Below are 19,429 nucleotides of genomic sequence, written 5' to 3' on the forward strand. Positions count from 1 at the left end.
AAGCGGTTGGGATGAGGATTAGCATCTCTAAATCTGAGGCCATGGTTCTCAGCAGGAAACCAATGGATTGCCTCCTCCGGGTAGGGAATGAGGCATTACCCCAAGTAAAGGAGTTCAAGTATCTCGGGGTCTTGTTCGCGAGTGAGGGGACAATGGAGCGGGACATTGGCCGGAGAATCGGAACAGCGGGGATGGTATTGCATTTGCTTTACCGCACCGTTGTGACAAAAAGAGAGCTGAGCCGGAAGGCAAAGCTCTCGATATACTGGTAAATTTTCCTTCCTACCCTCACCTATGGTCATGAAGGCTGGGTCATGACCAAAAGAACTAGATTGCGAGTACAAGTGGCTGAAATGGGTTTTCTCAGAAGGGTGGCTGGCTTCTCCCTTAGAGATATTGTGAGAAGCTCAGTCATCCGTGAGGAACTCGGAGTAGAGCTGCTGCTCCTTTGCATCAAAAGGAGACAGTTGAGGTAGTTCGGGCATCTGGTAAGGATGCCCCCAGGACGTCTCCCTAGGGAGGTGTTCCAGGCACGTCCAGCTGGGAGGAGACCTCGGGGTAGGCCCAGGACTAGGTGGAGAGATTATATTTAGACTCCGGCCTGGGAACGCCTCAGGATCCCCCAGTCAGAGCTGGCAAATGTGGCTTGGGAAAGGGAAGTTTGGGTTCCCCTGCTGGAGCTGCTGTCCCCGCGACCCGATACCAGATAAGCAGATGAAGATGAGAGTGAGAGATAATACTTATAAAACTGTTGAAAACATATCCTTTCTTTGTCTGTTCGACACGTTATTGTTGCGCAAGGACAAAATGCTAAAACGTTAGCATCCAAGCTATTAAAACCAAACTTTGACTTTCCATACTGAATTTTGGTCTAGTAAACAAACTCATTAAGTCCCACCCCGCAACCTAATGATTTGCTCGAATACGTAACAGAACCCTTCCCCTGATTGGGTAAAATAAACTATTTTGCCTAGCAACAGCCTTCCATTGGTCGATTCTGCGTTGATGCTGTCACCCATCAGCCCATCCATTGGTCAGGTGCATAAGGGTAAAGCTTGTATTAGGATAGATGTCCACGACCAGGAAAGACATGATTTTTTACTGCTCGACGTCAGGAAAACGGTGATGTTAACCAATTCTAGCTGTCATTAACTGTTTTAAAGATATTTCATATTTCGTGGATTCGGGACATCCATGTCCCGATAGTCCGAGAAGGGTTAAGCCTTAGCCTATAGGCTAAACTATAGGCTTAGCTATAGGCTAAGCAAACCCAGAGGCAACCAATACTATGAAATATGATATTGAATGTTGATTTCTAAAGCGTATTTGCAATGGAATATAAAGTTTTGCCTACTCTGTTTTGGTCAAAACCAAAAGGCGGGAACTGCCCTTCATGTCACAAAAACCGATTGGTCATTAATTGCTCAACTTCTTAACACTTGTTATATTAAGAAGTTACATTAAGTGTTCAACATTTGTTCAGTCCAGGCACAGAGATTAGCCTTCTCTCCCATGGGTGCAAGCCCGAGCCGTGCTGCACACCCATCATGCCCACCAAAGCTCCGTTCCTGGCGTGTTACCTGGCTTATGTTTTATATGGATTTTTTTGTTCAAGAAGTTCTTATCTTTTCCTTTAAATCAAAAGAAGAGAGAGAGTGGCTGCTGAACAAGTGATGCCAGGGATTGGCATGCACACATTCCTGAAACAGTCCTGGATAAGAATTGCAAAGAATTCTCCCTCTCAAGCAAAACAAAGCAGTAGTGCCCACTTAGCATAGCTCACCAAACACATAGCTTACCAAAAAACCACCCACTCAGTGAGGGAGTTAGCATTGCAGCTAACCAAACACCCATCTGCCAAGCCAGCAAGCCAGCCCTGCCCCCATTCTAAGAGTTGGGCCAAGGCCATGGTCTGCCATCAGTCCCCCTCACTGCTATCCTATCCACTCCTCCATAAAGTGACAGCAGGAGAGTGTGGCCTCCTTTTGTCCAGACCAGATTAGTCAACACAGGGGGAGGGCAAAGGCTAAGACAAGAGGACATCTGATTTCTCCTGAGAGTATAACGACCATAACACACTTTCTATACAGAGCAAAGTGCATTAATCAGCAGCATTTATGAGGTTAGAAAGACTTGCACTAAGAAACTTCACCACATGGTTTTCTATTTACCATACAGCCAGACCAAATTAAGAAAACACAAATGTCAACATTTGGCTTAAAGGTGAGTAGTTCATACTTGGATACAAAGAAAAACACCCATAAACCATTGAAAACAGGTACAGTGAATTTTCTGAATGTGATTACAATAGAACAAAATAACTGAATTCAATGATGTGGAAATCATTTAAACCTTAAATTCAATAAAAACTAAAAACCTGACAAGCCTAGTTCAGCCGGCCTGCAATAAAATGTAATAATCATGGCTGCGCTCTCAAGAATCAAACCCTGGTAGCTCACGTGAAAGGCATTGTCGTTAACCACTACGCCACAGAATTGCACACATGCCAGGCATTAGTATAGCCTCTTTGCATTATATTATTTTCTCTCATTAACATCACGCCAAGTTTGAATATTTTGTTAGACACCATTAACTAGCATTGAACTGAGTAACGTTTCTTATTAAGTTTACCTCCACCACAAATGGAATCTATGAACTGTATGACTTTTGCCACTGACTGTTTTTATAAGCTTATTAGCAAGTAATATGTCACTAGACGCCATTATACTGTGTTAAACTGAGTAACATTTCTTATTAAGTTTACCTCCACCACAAATAGCATCTATGAACTTTATGGCTTTTGCCACTGGCCGTTTTAACAGCATATTAGCCATTCGTGAATGACCTTGATACAATAACTACTGTATCAATATAGGTAACGATACCTGACTTTTTTGTCAAGTAAAAAGACGAGAGAATCGTGTAGCCAGCGAAGTGTTTGTCTATCCTGAACAAATCCTGAGACATAATTTTAAACCAGAAATAGTTGCAATAGTGAACAGTTTCATTTTAGGCTTCCCATAATGTATCTACTAAAGGTTGTAGCCAGCAAGGTTTTTGTCTATCCTGAACAAATGCTCTTGTGCCACTGGCTGTTTTAACAGCTAATTCGCCATTTGTGAATGACATAGATACAGTATCTATCAATATACAGTATCTCACAAAAGTGAGTACACCCCTCACATTTTTGTAAATATTTGATTATATCTCTTCATGTGACAACACTGAAGAAATGACACTTTGCTACAATGGAAAGTAGTAAGTGTACAGCTTCTATAAAAGTGTAAATTTGCTGTCCCCTCAAAACAACTCAACACACAGCCATTAATATCTGAACCGCTGGCAACAAAAGTGAGTACACCCCTAAGTAAAAATGTCCAAATTGGGCCCAAAGTGTCAATATTTTGTGCCATTATTTTCCAGCGAAGTGTTTGTCTATCCTGAACAAATCCTAATATCAAACAGAAACAATTTATTTTAGGCTTCCTATTACATAAAGTTGTAGCCAGTTAAGTTTTTTCTGTGCTGCAATATTGGATGGCTGTGACCTTCCGGCCCTCAGGCAGCACTACATTAAAAACAGACATGATTCTGTAGTGGAAATCACTGCATGGGCTCAGGAACATTTCCAAAAACCATTGTCTGTGAACACAGTACATTGCTGCATCCACAAATGCAAAGAAGAAACAATATATAAACAATATTCAGAACTGCTGCAGCCTTTTCTGGGCCTGAGCTCATTAAAGATGGACTGAGGTGAAGTGGAAAATTGTCCTGTGGTCTGATGAATCAACATTTCTAATTATTTTTGGGAATCATGGACGTCCCGTCCTCCGGACTAAAAAGGAGAGGGACCATTCGGCTTCTTATCAACACACAAATCAAAAACCAGCATCTGTGATGGTATGGGGGTGCATTAGTGTACATGGCATGGGTGACTTGCACATCTATGAAGGCACCATTAATGCTGAACAATGTATACAGGTTTTGGAGCAACATGGGGATGTATCTTTCCAAAAACAATAACATTTCTCAGTTTCAACATTTGATTTGTTGTCTCTGGACTATTTTCAATTAAATACTATTTTCAATAAATAATTTGCACATTATTGCATCCTGTTTTTATTTGCGTTTTACGCAGCTTTCCAAGTTTTTTGCAAATGGAGTATCAATTATAAAATTATATCTGTGATTGGAAAAACTATAAACTATATTTAAAGAAATCATTGGGGTGTACAATGAACCGACTGCCAGGATTCAAGAAAAATAATCTTGGTGGCCATGCCTCTCCCTCCTTCCCTCTCTCATTCTCCCAAAACATTGCTCCAGTCTCTGTTCACCTCTTAAAAGGCACAACTTCCCTTCTCTGTCCAAAAAAGTTGTGTGAATCAGTATCCCTCGTTGGCTAGTTGTTGTTGTTCTAGCTATCAATCTAGGTGTATTTATATTTTTTGTCAAATTTGCTGTGGCAATATTGTTGTTTTGTCTGTGAAGTAGTCAGTATTCTACTACTTTGTATTCTAAATTCAAAATTTTGGAGATGCACCTGTAAGTACGGGAGCGAAGTTCGCTTACTGTAAAATAGAGACCAGGATTACAAACTGTCAGTTCCTCCCTTGTCTACTACAGCATACTTTGACTAGCTCTCTATAGCTCGCAACCAGGAACCCTAAGCTAACGTTATCAAGGCTAACAATAACAATGAACTCTGAGTTAGCACCTTTTTTTTTGGAACAGGTTATTCTATTTTTCATATTATTTTTCAGAACTTCATTCTCTATCGGGCATTGGCGTGGATCAGCTTTCTGACTGGTAAGTAATTGCAAAATGCTGTAATAGTTTTTTTGCTCAAAAATCCTTCCTAGTGCAGCTTACAGATTTTGACTCCGTAATGCACATTAGTAATATGCTTCACTGACATAAGAAGCACATTTCCAGGTCCATTAGAAATCCATCCAACATAACCAAGTTAGACACAGCCGAAGTCAACCCAAATGAGTCCAGCACAGCCAAACCACAAAGTTCTCTCCCCCTCTCAACAGGGACAAATCCAGCTCTGCTACTCCCTACCCAGCCCGTTTGCATATCATGGTTTACCTCTCGTTGCTTCTCCATCTCCGTCTGCAGGACCTGCTTGGCTACCTCCAGGTCCTGGAGCCTAACCCTCAGCTCCTCGTTCTCATGTTCAAGGCGACCCCTCTTCTTCTCCACGGAGTCCAACTCGTTGTGCAGCCGGATAGAGACGTCTTTAGCCACCTGATCACCAAAAGACGAGAGTAGAGAAAGGTCATGAGGGACTTCTGATATTCAGCAATTGGTCCTCAGCGTGACTTCATGGAGGCTCTGTAAAACTTTATAAGCTGTCATGTGTCTCAGTTACACATTTGTGTGGTATTAACAGCCACACTAGCTGATCATGTAGTATGTGTTACAGTATTATCACAAATATGTGTAGGAGGGGAGGGCAGCAGAGACCAGCCGTATTACAGCGTCAAGCATTGACATATGAATGCAGATAAAGACTATTGAATATAGCTTCCCCCTAGGGACTGGAACACGCAAACATAGACACCAGATGAGTGAACACTGTTCTGTTAGCCCAACACCAACACGAAGAAGGACTGATAACCAAGAAGTGTGTGCATATCTATTTTCTCCTTCATTCAAACATTGAAGTGTTTAGGTACATTGTACGTGGGGTCACTGATGATCTCATTGAAGAAGGAAGGAGTAAGAGTGTGTGTGTGTGTGTGTCAGCATTGGGGGATTCTCTCTGGCCCTGATCCAGAGCTAATGTGCAGCTGGGAACCACAATGCCCCACTGTGCTACCCATTCTGAGTTGGACCAACTGCCTATTTCACCACCACGCTCCAATTCATCTCTCTCTCCCTCTGTCTCTCTCCCATCTCTGTCTTTCCTTCCCTCTCTCCCTTCTCCACTGTTTCCTGCTGAAGGGAGAAAGAGACAGCCAGAGACATGGACTGTATGGTCAAATTAATGCTCTCCTTCATTAGCGTTCTGTGTAGTTTCCAGGCTATGATTGTTATTTGGTGCTTCATGATGATTGGGCCCTTTCACTGTAAACACTGTTATTAATGGGCCTGCTAAAAATGCATTTACAAGACCTTCGCCTTCCTCTCACCGTTCAATCCATACACTGCTTGGTCTGCTTGTGACTTCAAATCAAAGATGATGCTTTGATATGGAAAGGGCTAATACGTTGAGTAGGTTTACCTAGGTACAGTCCAGGATCAGCTCCCCTCCCTAACCCCTAATCTACTATTATTAGGAAAAATGAAACATTGACCCAGGATCAGGGTGTAGGATCACTCTACTAGCAGTTTAAACGGTTTGTTGAGAGGGGCCCCAGCTGGGGAGCTTAAGGACGTGACTAGCATACCATCAGTTTTGGTGGGGGAAGTGGAATGGGAGGGCCTGCATGACTGGTACATTATAGTCAAGTCCCCAGCCATCAGACTCCTAACGTCCAACAGCCTCCCTGCTACCCACTCAATGCACTCTATTCTCAAAGGCCCATCAGCAAAACAGACCAAATCAAAAGGAGTCATTTAACCTTCAAATATGTCTCTTTCAGATGTGTATGTCGGAGGGTGTGTTTGTGCACATGTGCAGTAGCAGTCAAAGGTTTGAACGTAACAACTCATTCAATAGTTTGTCTTTAGTGCTACCATTTTCCAGATTGTAGAATAATAGAAAAGACATCAAAACTATGAAATAACACATGGAATCATGTAACAACCAAAAAACTTGTTAAACAGATCAACATACATTTCATATTGCAGATTCTTCAAAGTAGCCAACCTTTACCTTGATACAGCTTTGCAAACTATTTGCATTCTCTCAACCAGCTTCATGTGGTAGTCACCTGGAATACATTTGACCAGTAGGAAGAGATATGGTGCTTCATCAGATGACCTATCCACCCGACCTGAACCTAACTGAGTTGGTGTGAGATGAATTAGACCACAGAGTGAAGTAAAAGCAGCCAACATGTTCAGTAAATGTGGGTACTCCTTCATGCTTGTTTGAAAAGCATTCCAGGTGACTACCTAATGAAGCTTGTTAGGAGAATGTCAAGAGTCTGCAAAGCTGTCATTAAGGCAAATAGTGGCTACTTCAAAGAATATAACATAGAAATACATTTTTATTTGTTTAACACTTTAACACTATGTGATACCATATAGGTATGATGTCTTCAGTATTATTCTACAATACAGAAAATAATAAAAGTAAAGATATACCCTTGAATAAGCAGGCGTGTCCAAGCTTTTGACGGTAACTATATATGCTTGCATGGAAGTTTGTATGTGTGTGTGGGCTTTGTTACTCCTCTGATCCTGCCTGTCAGCACTGTTACAGTTGGTCATCCAGCTCCTCCTCTAACTGACTTCCTTGTCGATGTTATCACTGGGGTTTAACATTTTGGCAGCACAGGAGAGGCAGGTTTATAACACGACAACTATAAGTAGCGCACTACTTTTGAGCAGGTCTAAGCTCTTGTCCACCCTCACCATATTTTTTTTATTTGTTATTTTAAAATAATGACACTCAAAACCAATTATTGTATGGTGATATTGTTTTTGTATTTTTAAAAGAAATTAAAAAAGAAATGAAACCGCTATAATTGTGGACCTCCCGGTTTACACAGATGAAAGAAATTAGAGAAGAAAATACAATAAAATTGTCATTTTCCTCCTCCTTTGAACACTTAAAGATACTGTCATATATTCTGGAAGCAAAAAACTCTGTTGAGGGATCATTGGTCAGGCTGTGAATATAGGATAGAAAAGAGGAAAAAACTTTCCGGCCAAAACTCAAAGTGAAATGTGTAGCATAACAGTAACTTTGCTCAGGCTTCAACACACACCATACAGTGAAGAATGTTGGTGGCAGCTTCTCATCAGCAGGGAATGACCAAAAAAGACAATGATCCCAAGCAGTAGGCCTAAGAAACATTGAAGTGGCTCAAATCAAAGAGTTCTCTATCTCTTACTGTGGCCTAGTCGAAGTCCTGTTCTCAATCCTTTGGCGCTATATAAAAATGCGGCACATAACCGTTGTCCAGACAACCTGATCAACGTGGAGTAAGTCTGATAAAAACAAAGCACCAAAGTCACTCTGACATATATAATTACCAAAATATTTTATTACATTATTTACTACACTCACCTAAAGGATTATTAGGAACATCATACTAATACTGTGTTTGACCCCCTTTCGCCTTCAGAACTGCCTTAATTCTATGTGGCATTGATTCAAGGTGCTGAAAGCATTCTTTAAAATGTTGGCCCATATTGATAGGATAGCATCTTGCAGTTGATGGAGATTTGTGGGATGCACATCCAGGGCACGAAGCTCCCGTTCCACCACATCCGTAAGATGCTCTATTGGGTTGAGATCTGGTGACTGTGGGGGCCATTTCAGTACAGTGAACTCATTGTCATGTTCAAGAAACCAATTTGAAATGATTCGAGCTTTGTGACATGGTGCATTATCCTGCTGGAAGTAGCCATCAGAGGATGGGTACATGGTGGTCATAAAGGGATGGAGATGGTCAGAAACAATGCTCAGGTAGGCCATGGCATTTAAATGATGCCCAATTGGCAATAAGGGGCCTAAAGTGTGCCAAGAAAACATCCCCCACACCATTACACCACCACCACCAGCCTGCACAGTGGTAACAAGGCATGATGGATCCATGTTCTCATTCTGTTTACGCCAAATTCTGACTCTACCATCTGAATGTCTCAACAGAAATCCAGACTCATCAGACCAGGCAACATTCTTCCAGTCTTCAACTGTCCAATATTGGTGAGCTCGTGCAAATTGTAGCCTCTTTTTCCTATTTGTAGTGGAGATGAGTGGTACCCGGTGGGGTCTTCTGCTGTTGTAGCCCATCCGCCTCAAGTTTGTGAGTGTTGTGGCTTCACAAATGCTTTGCTGCATACCTCGGTTGTAACGAGTGGTTATTTCAGTCAAAGTTGCTCTTCTATCAGCTTGAATCAGTCGGCCCATTCTCCTCTGACCTCTAGCATCAACAAGGCATTTTCGTCCACAGGACTGACGCATACTGGATGTTTTTCCCTTTTCACAACATTCTTTGTAAACCCTAGACATGGTTGTGCGTGAAAATCCCAGTAACTGAGCAGATTGTGAAATACTCAGACTGGCCCGTCTGGCACCAACAACCATGCCATGCTCAAAATTGCTTAAATCACCTTTCTTTCCCATTCTGACATTCAGTTTGGAGTTCAGGAGATTGTCTTGACCAGGACCACACCACTAAATGCATTGAAGCAACTGCCATGTGATTGGTTGATTAGATAATTGCATTAATGAGAAATTGAACAGGTGTCCCTAATAATCCTTTAGGTGAGTGTATGTTAATGCAGCAATACATGGCTCTACCACTTAATGGGTGGGGACTGATTATGTAAAAAAAGAAACATTTATTTTGTTTCCTTACAATTACTTCCCAACAATAAGCCAATGTTACCTTACAAATACTGTGTCAATGTTTAAAAAGGAAACATCAAATTCTTACACTTTTGCAAGGCACTGAATATAGCATTTTCTTTGTTTTAATGAGCTAAGAAAGTGCTCACAAATTAGAGCTCACTCTATGAAAGAAATAACCATCTAGCTTTTCCCTCAAAACATGATCAGCTCCAGTATTGCAATATCAGCTAACAGACTCAGAAACTGGTGCACTTTTATGTAACTATTATCTAGTTGTTATTCTTCCTGTGGTATAAAGAGTACATAGTAATCTTCTTCCCTCATGTCTATCTATAAAACATTCTTAAGTGGTAAAAAACAAACACTACCACCACATGTTTAGTGGTAACAGCATAATCCACGTGCTGTCTGGAATCCGCGTTGAGCAGTCACAGGAATCGACAACACTTCCTGGAACTCCCTGATCCAGCCAATCAGCTCTCTGAACCAGACATGCCTGGATGATACATGAAGATGGTTTCTATCTCCAGGAAGCTGCTGCTAAGACAGGGATGGAGTGGGAGAGAGAGAGGGGACTCACCACTTCTATGTCTCTGTCGGTCTATTTATCTGTCTCTTCACTATCTGTCTTCCTCTGTATCCATGCCTCTTTCTCTCCCACTCCTTCTCCCTTTGTCACCAACCCCTCCTTTCCCTCCTATATCCTATACTGGCTGTTGCTATGGAGGAGTGCAAAGAGACTCAACCCCCTCACCCACTATGTGAAGCTTGGGGGGAGGGGTGTGGTATCCTTCACACCTGAGCCAAGTCAACACAGTTGATCACAGATTACGGTTTCCCGAGCAAACAACCACTTTAAATAAAAAACCAGGCATTATACTGTTTTATTGAATATATTAAGTGCACAAAAAACACAGACCCAGACAGTGTAAGACAATACTAATTATATGTTCTACTAGCTATTCTTTGATCATATAATGTGATACCCCTTAATACCTATTGTCGCATCACGGGAAACTTCCCTGTTTTCCATTTCCTGTGTCAGATCCAAATGTTTCCTAGTTCCGGAAGAAGGACATTCTTGCGTGCATACGCATGCACACAAGCACACACACACACACACACCCCTCCCCTTGATAACTGCTGCAGGGCAAGATGCAACAGGACGTGGGAACAGCTCACTGTGTGTGTGCACATGACTCAGGGAACAAGGATTAAGTGAGTGAGCAACCATTAAGTTAAGCCAATTTACGTGTAGCACCACTATTACAGCCTACAGTATGTTATTTTATGTGATCATGTTGGCTGAGTGCTATGTGACTAATAAACTCTGACCATAGTTGTTTTTCAGTCCAAGGAACCTTCCCAAATGTGTTGAAATTAAAGGTATTTACTAAATGTAACAGTCATACTCTATATACATACTGCTGTTTCATATCTCATTGAGTGTTTAAAACAGGTGGCTCATCTCAATAACCCTCTAAACCAAGTCAGACTCATTTCTTTCTCTCATCGATTAGTTTGTGCTTAAATAGCCCCGGCTCTCTGAAAGCACAACTGGCCTCACGGATCAACTAAGGTTGAAGGAAGATGGAAAGGCATGGGAGAGTTTAAATCAAGTTTATGGAAAGTTGGTGTAATTTGACCTGGTTTAGAGGATAGCCTATGGAGACTGTTCAGCATGTGTTGAGAGACTGGCTCTGCCTGTTTAAGAATACAGTGGGGAAAGACCTGGGTCACATCCCTGTGGCTTGTTTTTGGTTTCCTGTGTTAATGACCTTCTTTGAGTGGCTTCCCCCAGCCCAGAAAGCCCTGCTCCCACTCTCTGTGACCCGATTGGCTGCTGAGGACTTAACTCGTAGCGAGACCAATTCCTTATCCCCCAGAGTCAGCACAAACAGCCCTAACAGAAGCACAATATTAGTTAGAGAAAAAGAAGAGGGGCTTCTCTTCCTGAATCTTTATTTCTCTTTTTTTAAGATAAACAACTGCCCTGTTTTAGTGAGGGACAGCGGCAACAGGGCCTGCCTTCATGGGGTGACATCATTACCCCCCACCCCCACCCCACCCCGCAGTCCCTCCTTCTGTGATTCCACAGAAAGACACATTGTGCTTCTGTCACATGGGAATGGATCCCAGACGGCTGTAAACTTGGGAACTTGTAACAATAGCTTCAGGTCAAAAGGAAGACCAAATACTAGGAATGTTTCTACTAACATAAAATCCCATTAAGTGTATGATTGGATGCATTTAAACCAAATTATAACCTTTGCCTTTTGACCAATACCTTTCTTTTAAGCCTTGCTAGGACCTAGCAAACACCCAATCTCACTCTCTTCAAGTTTCGGTTGGTCTGAATAATGCACAAGCCTCAAGCCCTCTTGGCTGCCCATCAAAGTCCATGAAGGTGAACACATACACACACCAACAAAACACAAATACACGCTCTCCTTCCAGGATTACCTTGACATCCTGCTCCAGGGTACGGATAAGCTCCCCATCTACCTGTCCCGTCTGGGCCACACGGAGGCTGCGTCTCTCGGCCTTGCGAAGGCGGTACTGTAGGATGCGGCAGGTCTTGTTGGCCTGCTCAAACTGTTGCCTCAGCTCCTGCAGTTGGTACATGTCCTCCTCCATGAACATGTCCCTCATCTCCAACATCTCTGAGCGGAGCTCCTCCATCTCATCCTGGACGAGGGTGGGGGAGAGTAGAGGAGAATGGGTGAGAATGTCTGCTTACCGTAACACACGTGTGGAGGAGCTAGCCTAATGCCATCATCATACTCAGTGTATTGTATGCCCACATACACGTTTAGATCATCAGTCCTCAATCCCCTCGTCATTAGTAATGTGTTTCGGTTCCCTGCTATTGAAAATATAGCAATGCCGACTGTCTTGAGAACAAGCTAGGAACCAGTATCTCTATTCATGTGCTGATTAGAAAAAGAAGGAATCGAGCGCATGCAAATTCTGAAGTAAACCTGTTTAATCTGTTAACTGTAACACATTAACCTACTAGTCCAGGAACCCCTATCTCTATCAAGCTGGCTTTACTTAATATCAGATCACTCGCCCAAAAAAAAAAATTGGTTAATTACATTATAATATCCTACAACCTAGATTTTATGTTACTCACTGAAACGTGGCTAACAGAAGATTGTAGTGCTACTGTTCTCAATGAGTACCTGAAAGATTTGGTTATATGAATACGTGTCAAATGGTAGGAAAGGAGGAGGAGTGGCTGCCCTATTCAAAGAATAATTCCAGTGCAAAGAAAATACACTTGGTAATTATTATTTTTTTCAGTACCTCTGATATACATTGAAGGGTCCTCCCAAAATTTTTTTTTAACCATTAACACACTTCCATGATATTGTGTACATTTTACAGATGATTTTGCTGAAATACTCTTTGTTATATCTGTTGATTGTAACTTGTTTATTATAACAGGGGATTTTAACATACACATAGATAATAATATGGACAATAATGCCAAAGATCTTTTTGCACTACTTGACACTTTTGATCTCACTCAACATGTGAATGAGAGTACATACACTTAAGGCCACATTCTAGATCTGATTATCTCTTGATATTTCCTCTGTCATGTTTAAAGACTTGGCCCTGTCTGATCATTTCTGTCTTTTTTGAATCACTGATCACCCTGGATGTTCAAGTAAACTCTGTTAAGTTTCTATTAAGAAAAGGTACATTAATGAGAGTACCAATGCTCAATTTATGGACGCCATAGCTATCTCTCCAACAATAAGTGCTGAGTCAGTTGATGCAGACCAGGAAAATCTTTACGCAAAAATATGGAATGTCATGGATCATGTTGCACTGGTAAAGGTAAAGAAAACTATGAGAAAACAGAAAGCACCATGGAGAACCACCATGATGGTAAGCGCTCTGAAAAGAGAGTGTAGGAAAAGGAACGTAAGTGAGGGAAAACTAAAATTCAAATCCACAATGACATTTATAAACAAAGCCTTTGCAGCTTCAACTATGAGTTACACAGGGCAAACTACAGTATGAGTTACAGAGGGCTAGTTACATTTATCGTGAATGATCAACAAGAATATCAACAATACCCGCACACTATTTGCCATGGTCGACAAGCTTACAAACCCCCAAAAGCAGATGGCATAAGAACTCGTGTCCACTGTGAAATGTAATGTGTGTTTCTTTAGTGAAAAAATTTAAAGTATAAGATGAACCATCAGAACTACACAGCCAAACACTGACATTGTACTGTCATTATGACCACCAAGACATAACTCGGTTATTATGTCACAATTGAATACAATTGACCAAAAATCCCTAGAAGAAACAGTTTGACATATAGCATACAGAAGGTTGTCTTCAATCAACTCAATCAACAGATTTTGTGAACTCAAGCGGTCTCTAAGACAAATTTCAGTCAGGCTTCCGACCTCACCAGAGTACTGAAACGGCTCTGATAAAAGTTCTAAATACTGATTTGGATAAACAGTTCTGGTTCTATTAGATCTCAGTGCTGCATTTGACACCGCAGAACATAGAACACATCTGGACAGGCTGGAAAATTGGGTAGGACAATCTGGGACAGTCCTTAATTGGTTCAAGTCTTATTTAGTTACTTTGAGTTCCCCAGGGATCAGTTCTCGGACCGCTTCTGATTAATCTCTATATCCTAAAAAAAATACATTAACTACCATAGCTATGCAGATGATACTCAAATATACAGCTCTGAAAAAATTAAGAGACCACTCCTAATTTTTCTTAAATCTGCATTGCATTTCCATGTATGGCGGCCATTCCATTCCTGTGTCTGTTAAATTCCAACACAGGCACACCTCATTTTACTTAATGAGGTACTGATCAGGTGATTACCTGAACCAAATCGAATTTAACGACCACTGCTGTGGTCATCACTATCCTCTTGCAATAGGACCAGCTGGATGGCAAAAACAGTGCCAGTAGTACCTTAAAGGTAATTTGAATAAAAAAATTACTATTCAGCATGACAAAAGAGTTAAAAAAAGAAAAGCTTTGAGTGAGGATAAGAAGGGTTCAATTCTGGTTTTAGTAGCAGAGGAATACAGTGAGTGTCAGGCTGCTTCCATCCTGAAAATGTCAACGATTGCAGTTCATAAGAACAAGGTCAAGCAACAGACAATAGGGAAAACAAAGCTACAGACTGGCAGAAGGCAAAAACGACTGTCCACTGACCGAAATGACGTCAACTCATTCGAATGTCACTCAACAACCGTAGGATGACCTACGAAAAGAATGGCAAAGTGCAGCTGGGGTAGAGTGCACGGCGAGGATGGTTCGAAACAGGCTCGTAGGGGCAGGGCTGAAGTCGTGCAAAGCTAGAAAAAAGCCCTTTATCAATGAGAAGCAAAGAAGAGCCAGGCTGAAGTTTCCAAAAGACCATAAGGATTGGACCATAGAGGGATGGAGTAAGATCATCTCTGACGAGTCAAATTTTCATCTTTGCCCAACACGTAGTCATCTAAATGTTTGACGGAGACCTGGAGAGACCTACAAGCCACAGTGTCTTGCACCCACTGTGAAATTTGGTGGAGGATCGGTGATGATCTGGGGACGCTTCAGCAAGATCTCCCAACCTAAACCCCATTTGAAAACCTTTTGAATTTGATCAAGAGAAAGATGAATGGTCACAAGCCATCAAACAAAGCCGAGCTACTTGAATTTTTATACCAGGATTGGCATAAAGTCACCCAGCAATGTGACACACTGGTGGAGAGCATGCCAAGACGCATTAAAGCGGTTATTAAAGATCAGGGTTATTCCACCAAATATTGATTTCTGAAATCTTTCTAACTTAAAACAGTAGTATTTTATTGTTGAAAAATGAATATGAATTTGTTTTCTTTGCATTATTTGAGGCCTGAAAACAATGCATCTTTTTCTGTTTTTTTGACCAGATGTTATTTTCTACAAATAAATACTCTAAATGAAAATATTTTTATTTGGAATTTGGAAATAATGTTTTCAGTAGTTTATAGAATAAAACAAAACTGTTCATTCTACTCAAACACATACCTATGAATAGTAAACCAGAGAAACTGATAATTTTGCAGTGGTCTCTTAATTTTTTCCAGTGCAGTGCATAAATACCTGGATGAACCACAATTGTCTACAATAAACCAAGATAAAACAGAGATTATTGTGTTTGGCAAAAAAGGTAAGAGAAATACTATTAGTAAATAGCTGGATTCTCTGGCCCTAAAAACCAGGGACCAAGTTCTGATAGATTCAGACCTCACATTCAACAGTCACATTAAGGTGGTCACCAAAACAGCTTGTCAGTTTTCTCTAGTAGGGTTGACTACTGTAATGGCCTCTTAACTGGACTGCCCAAAAGACTGTAAAACAGCTGAGGCTCAATCAGAATTCTGCTGCTAGAATGTTAACCAGGACCAAAAGAACAGAGCACATCACTCCGGTTCTCAATCTTTACACTGGCTTCCAGTCAGTTGCAGAATAGATTTTATAGTGGTGCTTTTAGTCTGTAAATTACTGAATGGTTTAGGCCCCAAATACAGTTCTGATATGTTTGAAGATTAATGCAACGTGCTATCAAAGGAATAACTTCTATGTAAATGTATTTTTATTTTCATTGTAAAGCACACTGAATTGCTTCTATGCATAAATTGAGCTGTATAAATAAAATTGCTTGCTTGCTAGTGTATCCCTGGTATCTTTATTCTAGACTTCTTGACAATGCATTATTAACAACCCCATCAGACTAGCCTTACCAGCGTAGAGGAAATCACTGCAGAACACTCAGATGAATACAGAACTCAACTAAGTCCCTCTGATTATGGTGGACAATAACAAAGTCAGGGTGATTGCAAAAACGAAACATCAAACGAAAACATTTTAGTTTTAAGTATCAGAAACGTAAGTAGATCCACCACCTAAGATGCGGCTGTGTTTATGGGATAGCAACAACAAAAATACATTTAATCAGTAAGTACAAAATCAACACTGCTTTTCGATTTTTTTCCATAATTAATGTGTGGCAATTATGGAAATAAAATTATCAGTATTTCAGAAACACGTTTTCGAGGTATTGGAGGTATATTTCGTGGGAATATTTTCGCCTCATAAATGTTTTCTGTCTGTGGTGATCACGCATGGATTGCGGACAATATGCTAAATGTACGCAGCAGCAATGTATCCATGCAGTCGGTGTGTTATCGGCCTGTGTTTTGCTCTGGCGTTCCCGATATTAGGCTATTACTTACATAACTACACCGTGTATAGTTGAAGGAACCCTACAGCCCCACTGACAGAGGCATAGTAGTAATAAGGCAGATCAAGTATTTATAAGGGCGGCAGTTGTAGAAGAGCGTAGTAGTAAACAGAAGCCTTTTATCGCAGGGCTAATATGAAGGACGCGCGATCATACCAGGCAAGGAATGTGGGTCACGCACTGCAGAGCGTGTCACGTGGTGCGGCCCCGGTATAAACAATGGTGTGTGAAGTGAGAGGACAGTGGGTTCTCTACACTGCAGCATCTGCACGATGCATGCTACTCCCAGAAAACAGCTGCAGACAGACAAACGTGCCAAAGACAGGAGAGGAAGCTTGGTATAAATTAATAAGGTGCTCTGGTACTACGGCAGCATGACTGACCTGTGTTCTATGCTTATGTAGACTACGAAAAATGATATTTAGGGAAGTCAGTTGGATGTGATGATTACTGACAGAAATAAAATAAAACCTCAATGAACCAGGAATCTCAAATTAGTCATGTGTACTTGAACCTTACGCATTCATTCTGTCTTTCTTGATTGGAATATCTTAAATGAACCAAACCTCAAAGTAGCTCAGTAGGCCTATGTAGCCTACATATACAATAATATTTAATATTTAGTCTAGCAAAAGGAAAATAGACTAAAAACAATCTAGACGTTGTGTGGATAAACCGCTGTTATGGTGAGCCCTTCGCAGAGGCCTGTGGTATAATTCAATTAATTATTTAGCTCGCTCACTAATCCACAGTCTCTGTGACGCGTGTCAATGATAATATTGGATGTCAAAATCCAATTAGTCAAGCTTTCTTAACCATGCCAGTGGAATCCTTTCCTGCGTAATAGTTCGGTACCATGCAATCTGCTGCATGTCTGTCCTCTGATGTTTTGGGCCATCTGAACAGGATAAGCAGCCGATGCATCATTGAGTTTGTACTCTGAGATAACACTGACCAGCAGTCTCTACGCAATCAAAGGGTGGAGTTGTTGTTTTTGACCACAGGGAGAGGGGAGTAAAAAATTATGCACTCAAGGTGTTGTTGTTTAATGTGGGTTTGTATAGATGACCCTGGTTTTAACCTAAAGTGTAGGACAATGATTATGCATAAATATCTAGTGGTTTGTTTTGATGAGTCAATGAAAATAGGTCGGTCTCCATCTCTTAAAATAACCTGTGAGAGATGTTTGTGCTCATCGTGCATAAATTAAAGAACCTGAGTTAGGCATTTCTGTAGTAATCTGCAAAAAACATGCTTACTTTCAGGTAATCGTTTTCTGATCTCAACTCCTCGATTTCCCGGACAAATTCTTCATGCATGCCGTCCATTAACTCTTCTGTCAGGTCGGAGAAAGCCAGGGATGTGCTGGCAGGCACTCGGCTGTCGAACGAGGTGAGAGACCTTTCATCCGCCGGAGATATGCTCCCCTCCCCGGTCTCCACTCCCAGTGATAGTCGGTCCTTATCCACGGGGGTCTTGACTTCGCGAGTACCCTTATTTGGTGGCCCATATCCGCAGTCCCTGATTAGTTTATCGCCCTCTTGCCCCCCAACTCGGCTGCTGGATTCGGTGTCACTGCTCAGAGCGTCCGGGGACAGTTTATTCTCATCCGAGGCGCAATCAGAGAGCTCTGAGCTGCTATCAGTTGGCGACAGCTTGCCTGCTGCGCATCCAGAGTCTTTGCTCAGGTCGTCGGAAGCGTTGCTCGTATCCGACACCTTCCTACGGCCACCTTTCATCGATTTACTGCCGCTTTTCTGAGCACTGGTAACCGATAGTGTGGATTTTCCAGCCAGTTTGCCTTTTTCTGATTTGGTCTCTTTCCCGCTACCAGGACTGCGCCTGGACACCCGGCTGCCTAAATGTATGGATCCGGGTTTAACGCTCAGTGTTGGTGTACCGATGCCTCCTCGGATCTTCGTGAGGGACCATCCAGGCACATCCTTGGGTCTGGCGGGTGACGGAGCCCGGTTTATCTTTTTCTTCTCGCACACTTGGATGGGCTGCACTACCGACTGTTGCTCGAAGTGGTGCTGTAATTTGGGCTGCGCCTGCCCGCTGTCGGCGCTTTCCGTCCCGCTTTCCATTTTGTGCCTGTGTCTCCTATCCTTTGGCGAGACAAAGTGAGATGGCGAATTAACTTCAGCCTTTGTCTTTGTCATTCATTCCGCTTTGACAACTACATAAAACAGAAACGACACCCCTATCATAAGAGGCAGAAGTTTGTTTTAATTTAAAAACTGCAAACACATTGCAGGAATCTCGAAAAAGCCAGATGCTACAGCGAGCACAGATATAGCAACTGCAAAATACACAAATAAACGCTGTAATTGTATATTTATAAATTTGGTTAGAATCCGTTTAGGTGTAATTCCGTTTAGGGTTTATTATACTGTTCTTGCATTATGCGACTTCCTCTCGCCGGCGCGTTTCAAAGTGGTAGGAACAGTGGCAGGATACTCGAGATGTTTTTATCTCCGCCCTTCGATTTTGTCTGCAACGAATCGCAGTCTGGAAAATCAGTCAGCATCACTTGATGCTCTCTGCTGCCACCCAGACTTGTAGATTGTTTTAAGAAGCGCATGTGAGCCCACAATCCATATAGGATTCATGGCCTTACAACAAAGGATATAGGCTAGATACCGGTATTTTATTCTAAATTTAACTGTTTGGACTAATTA

General features: G+C 41.7%; 1 protein-coding gene across 5 annotated transcripts in view; it reads right to left on the reverse strand.

Annotated features, from left to right (window-relative positions):
- The window catches only part of soga1 (suppressor of glucose, autophagy associated 1), a 57,321-nt gene extending 38,151 nt beyond the window's left edge, over positions 1 to 19,170 (reverse strand). For all 5 annotated transcript variants that reach the window (XM_020051825.2, XM_010903561.3, XM_020051824.2 and 2 more), the window contains exons 1-3: positions 18,008 to 19,170; positions 11,945 to 12,169; positions 5,098 to 5,256 (exon numbers count right to left, since the gene is read on the reverse strand). In XM_020051825.2, coding sequence (XP_019907384.2) covers positions 5,098 to 5,256; positions 11,945 to 12,169; positions 18,008 to 18,910 — 1,287 coding nt within the window. In that variant the 5' untranslated portion in view covers positions 18,911 to 19,170. The remainder of the gene's footprint in view (positions 1 to 5,097; positions 5,257 to 11,944; positions 12,170 to 18,007) is intronic.
- Between the last annotated feature and the right edge of the window lie 259 nt (positions 19,171 to 19,429).

This window comes from Esox lucius, chromosome 12 (assembly GCF_011004845.1).
Source record: "Esox lucius isolate fEsoLuc1 chromosome 12, fEsoLuc1.pri, whole genome shotgun sequence".
NCBI lineage: Eukaryota > Metazoa > Chordata > Actinopteri > Esociformes > Esocidae > Esox > Esox lucius.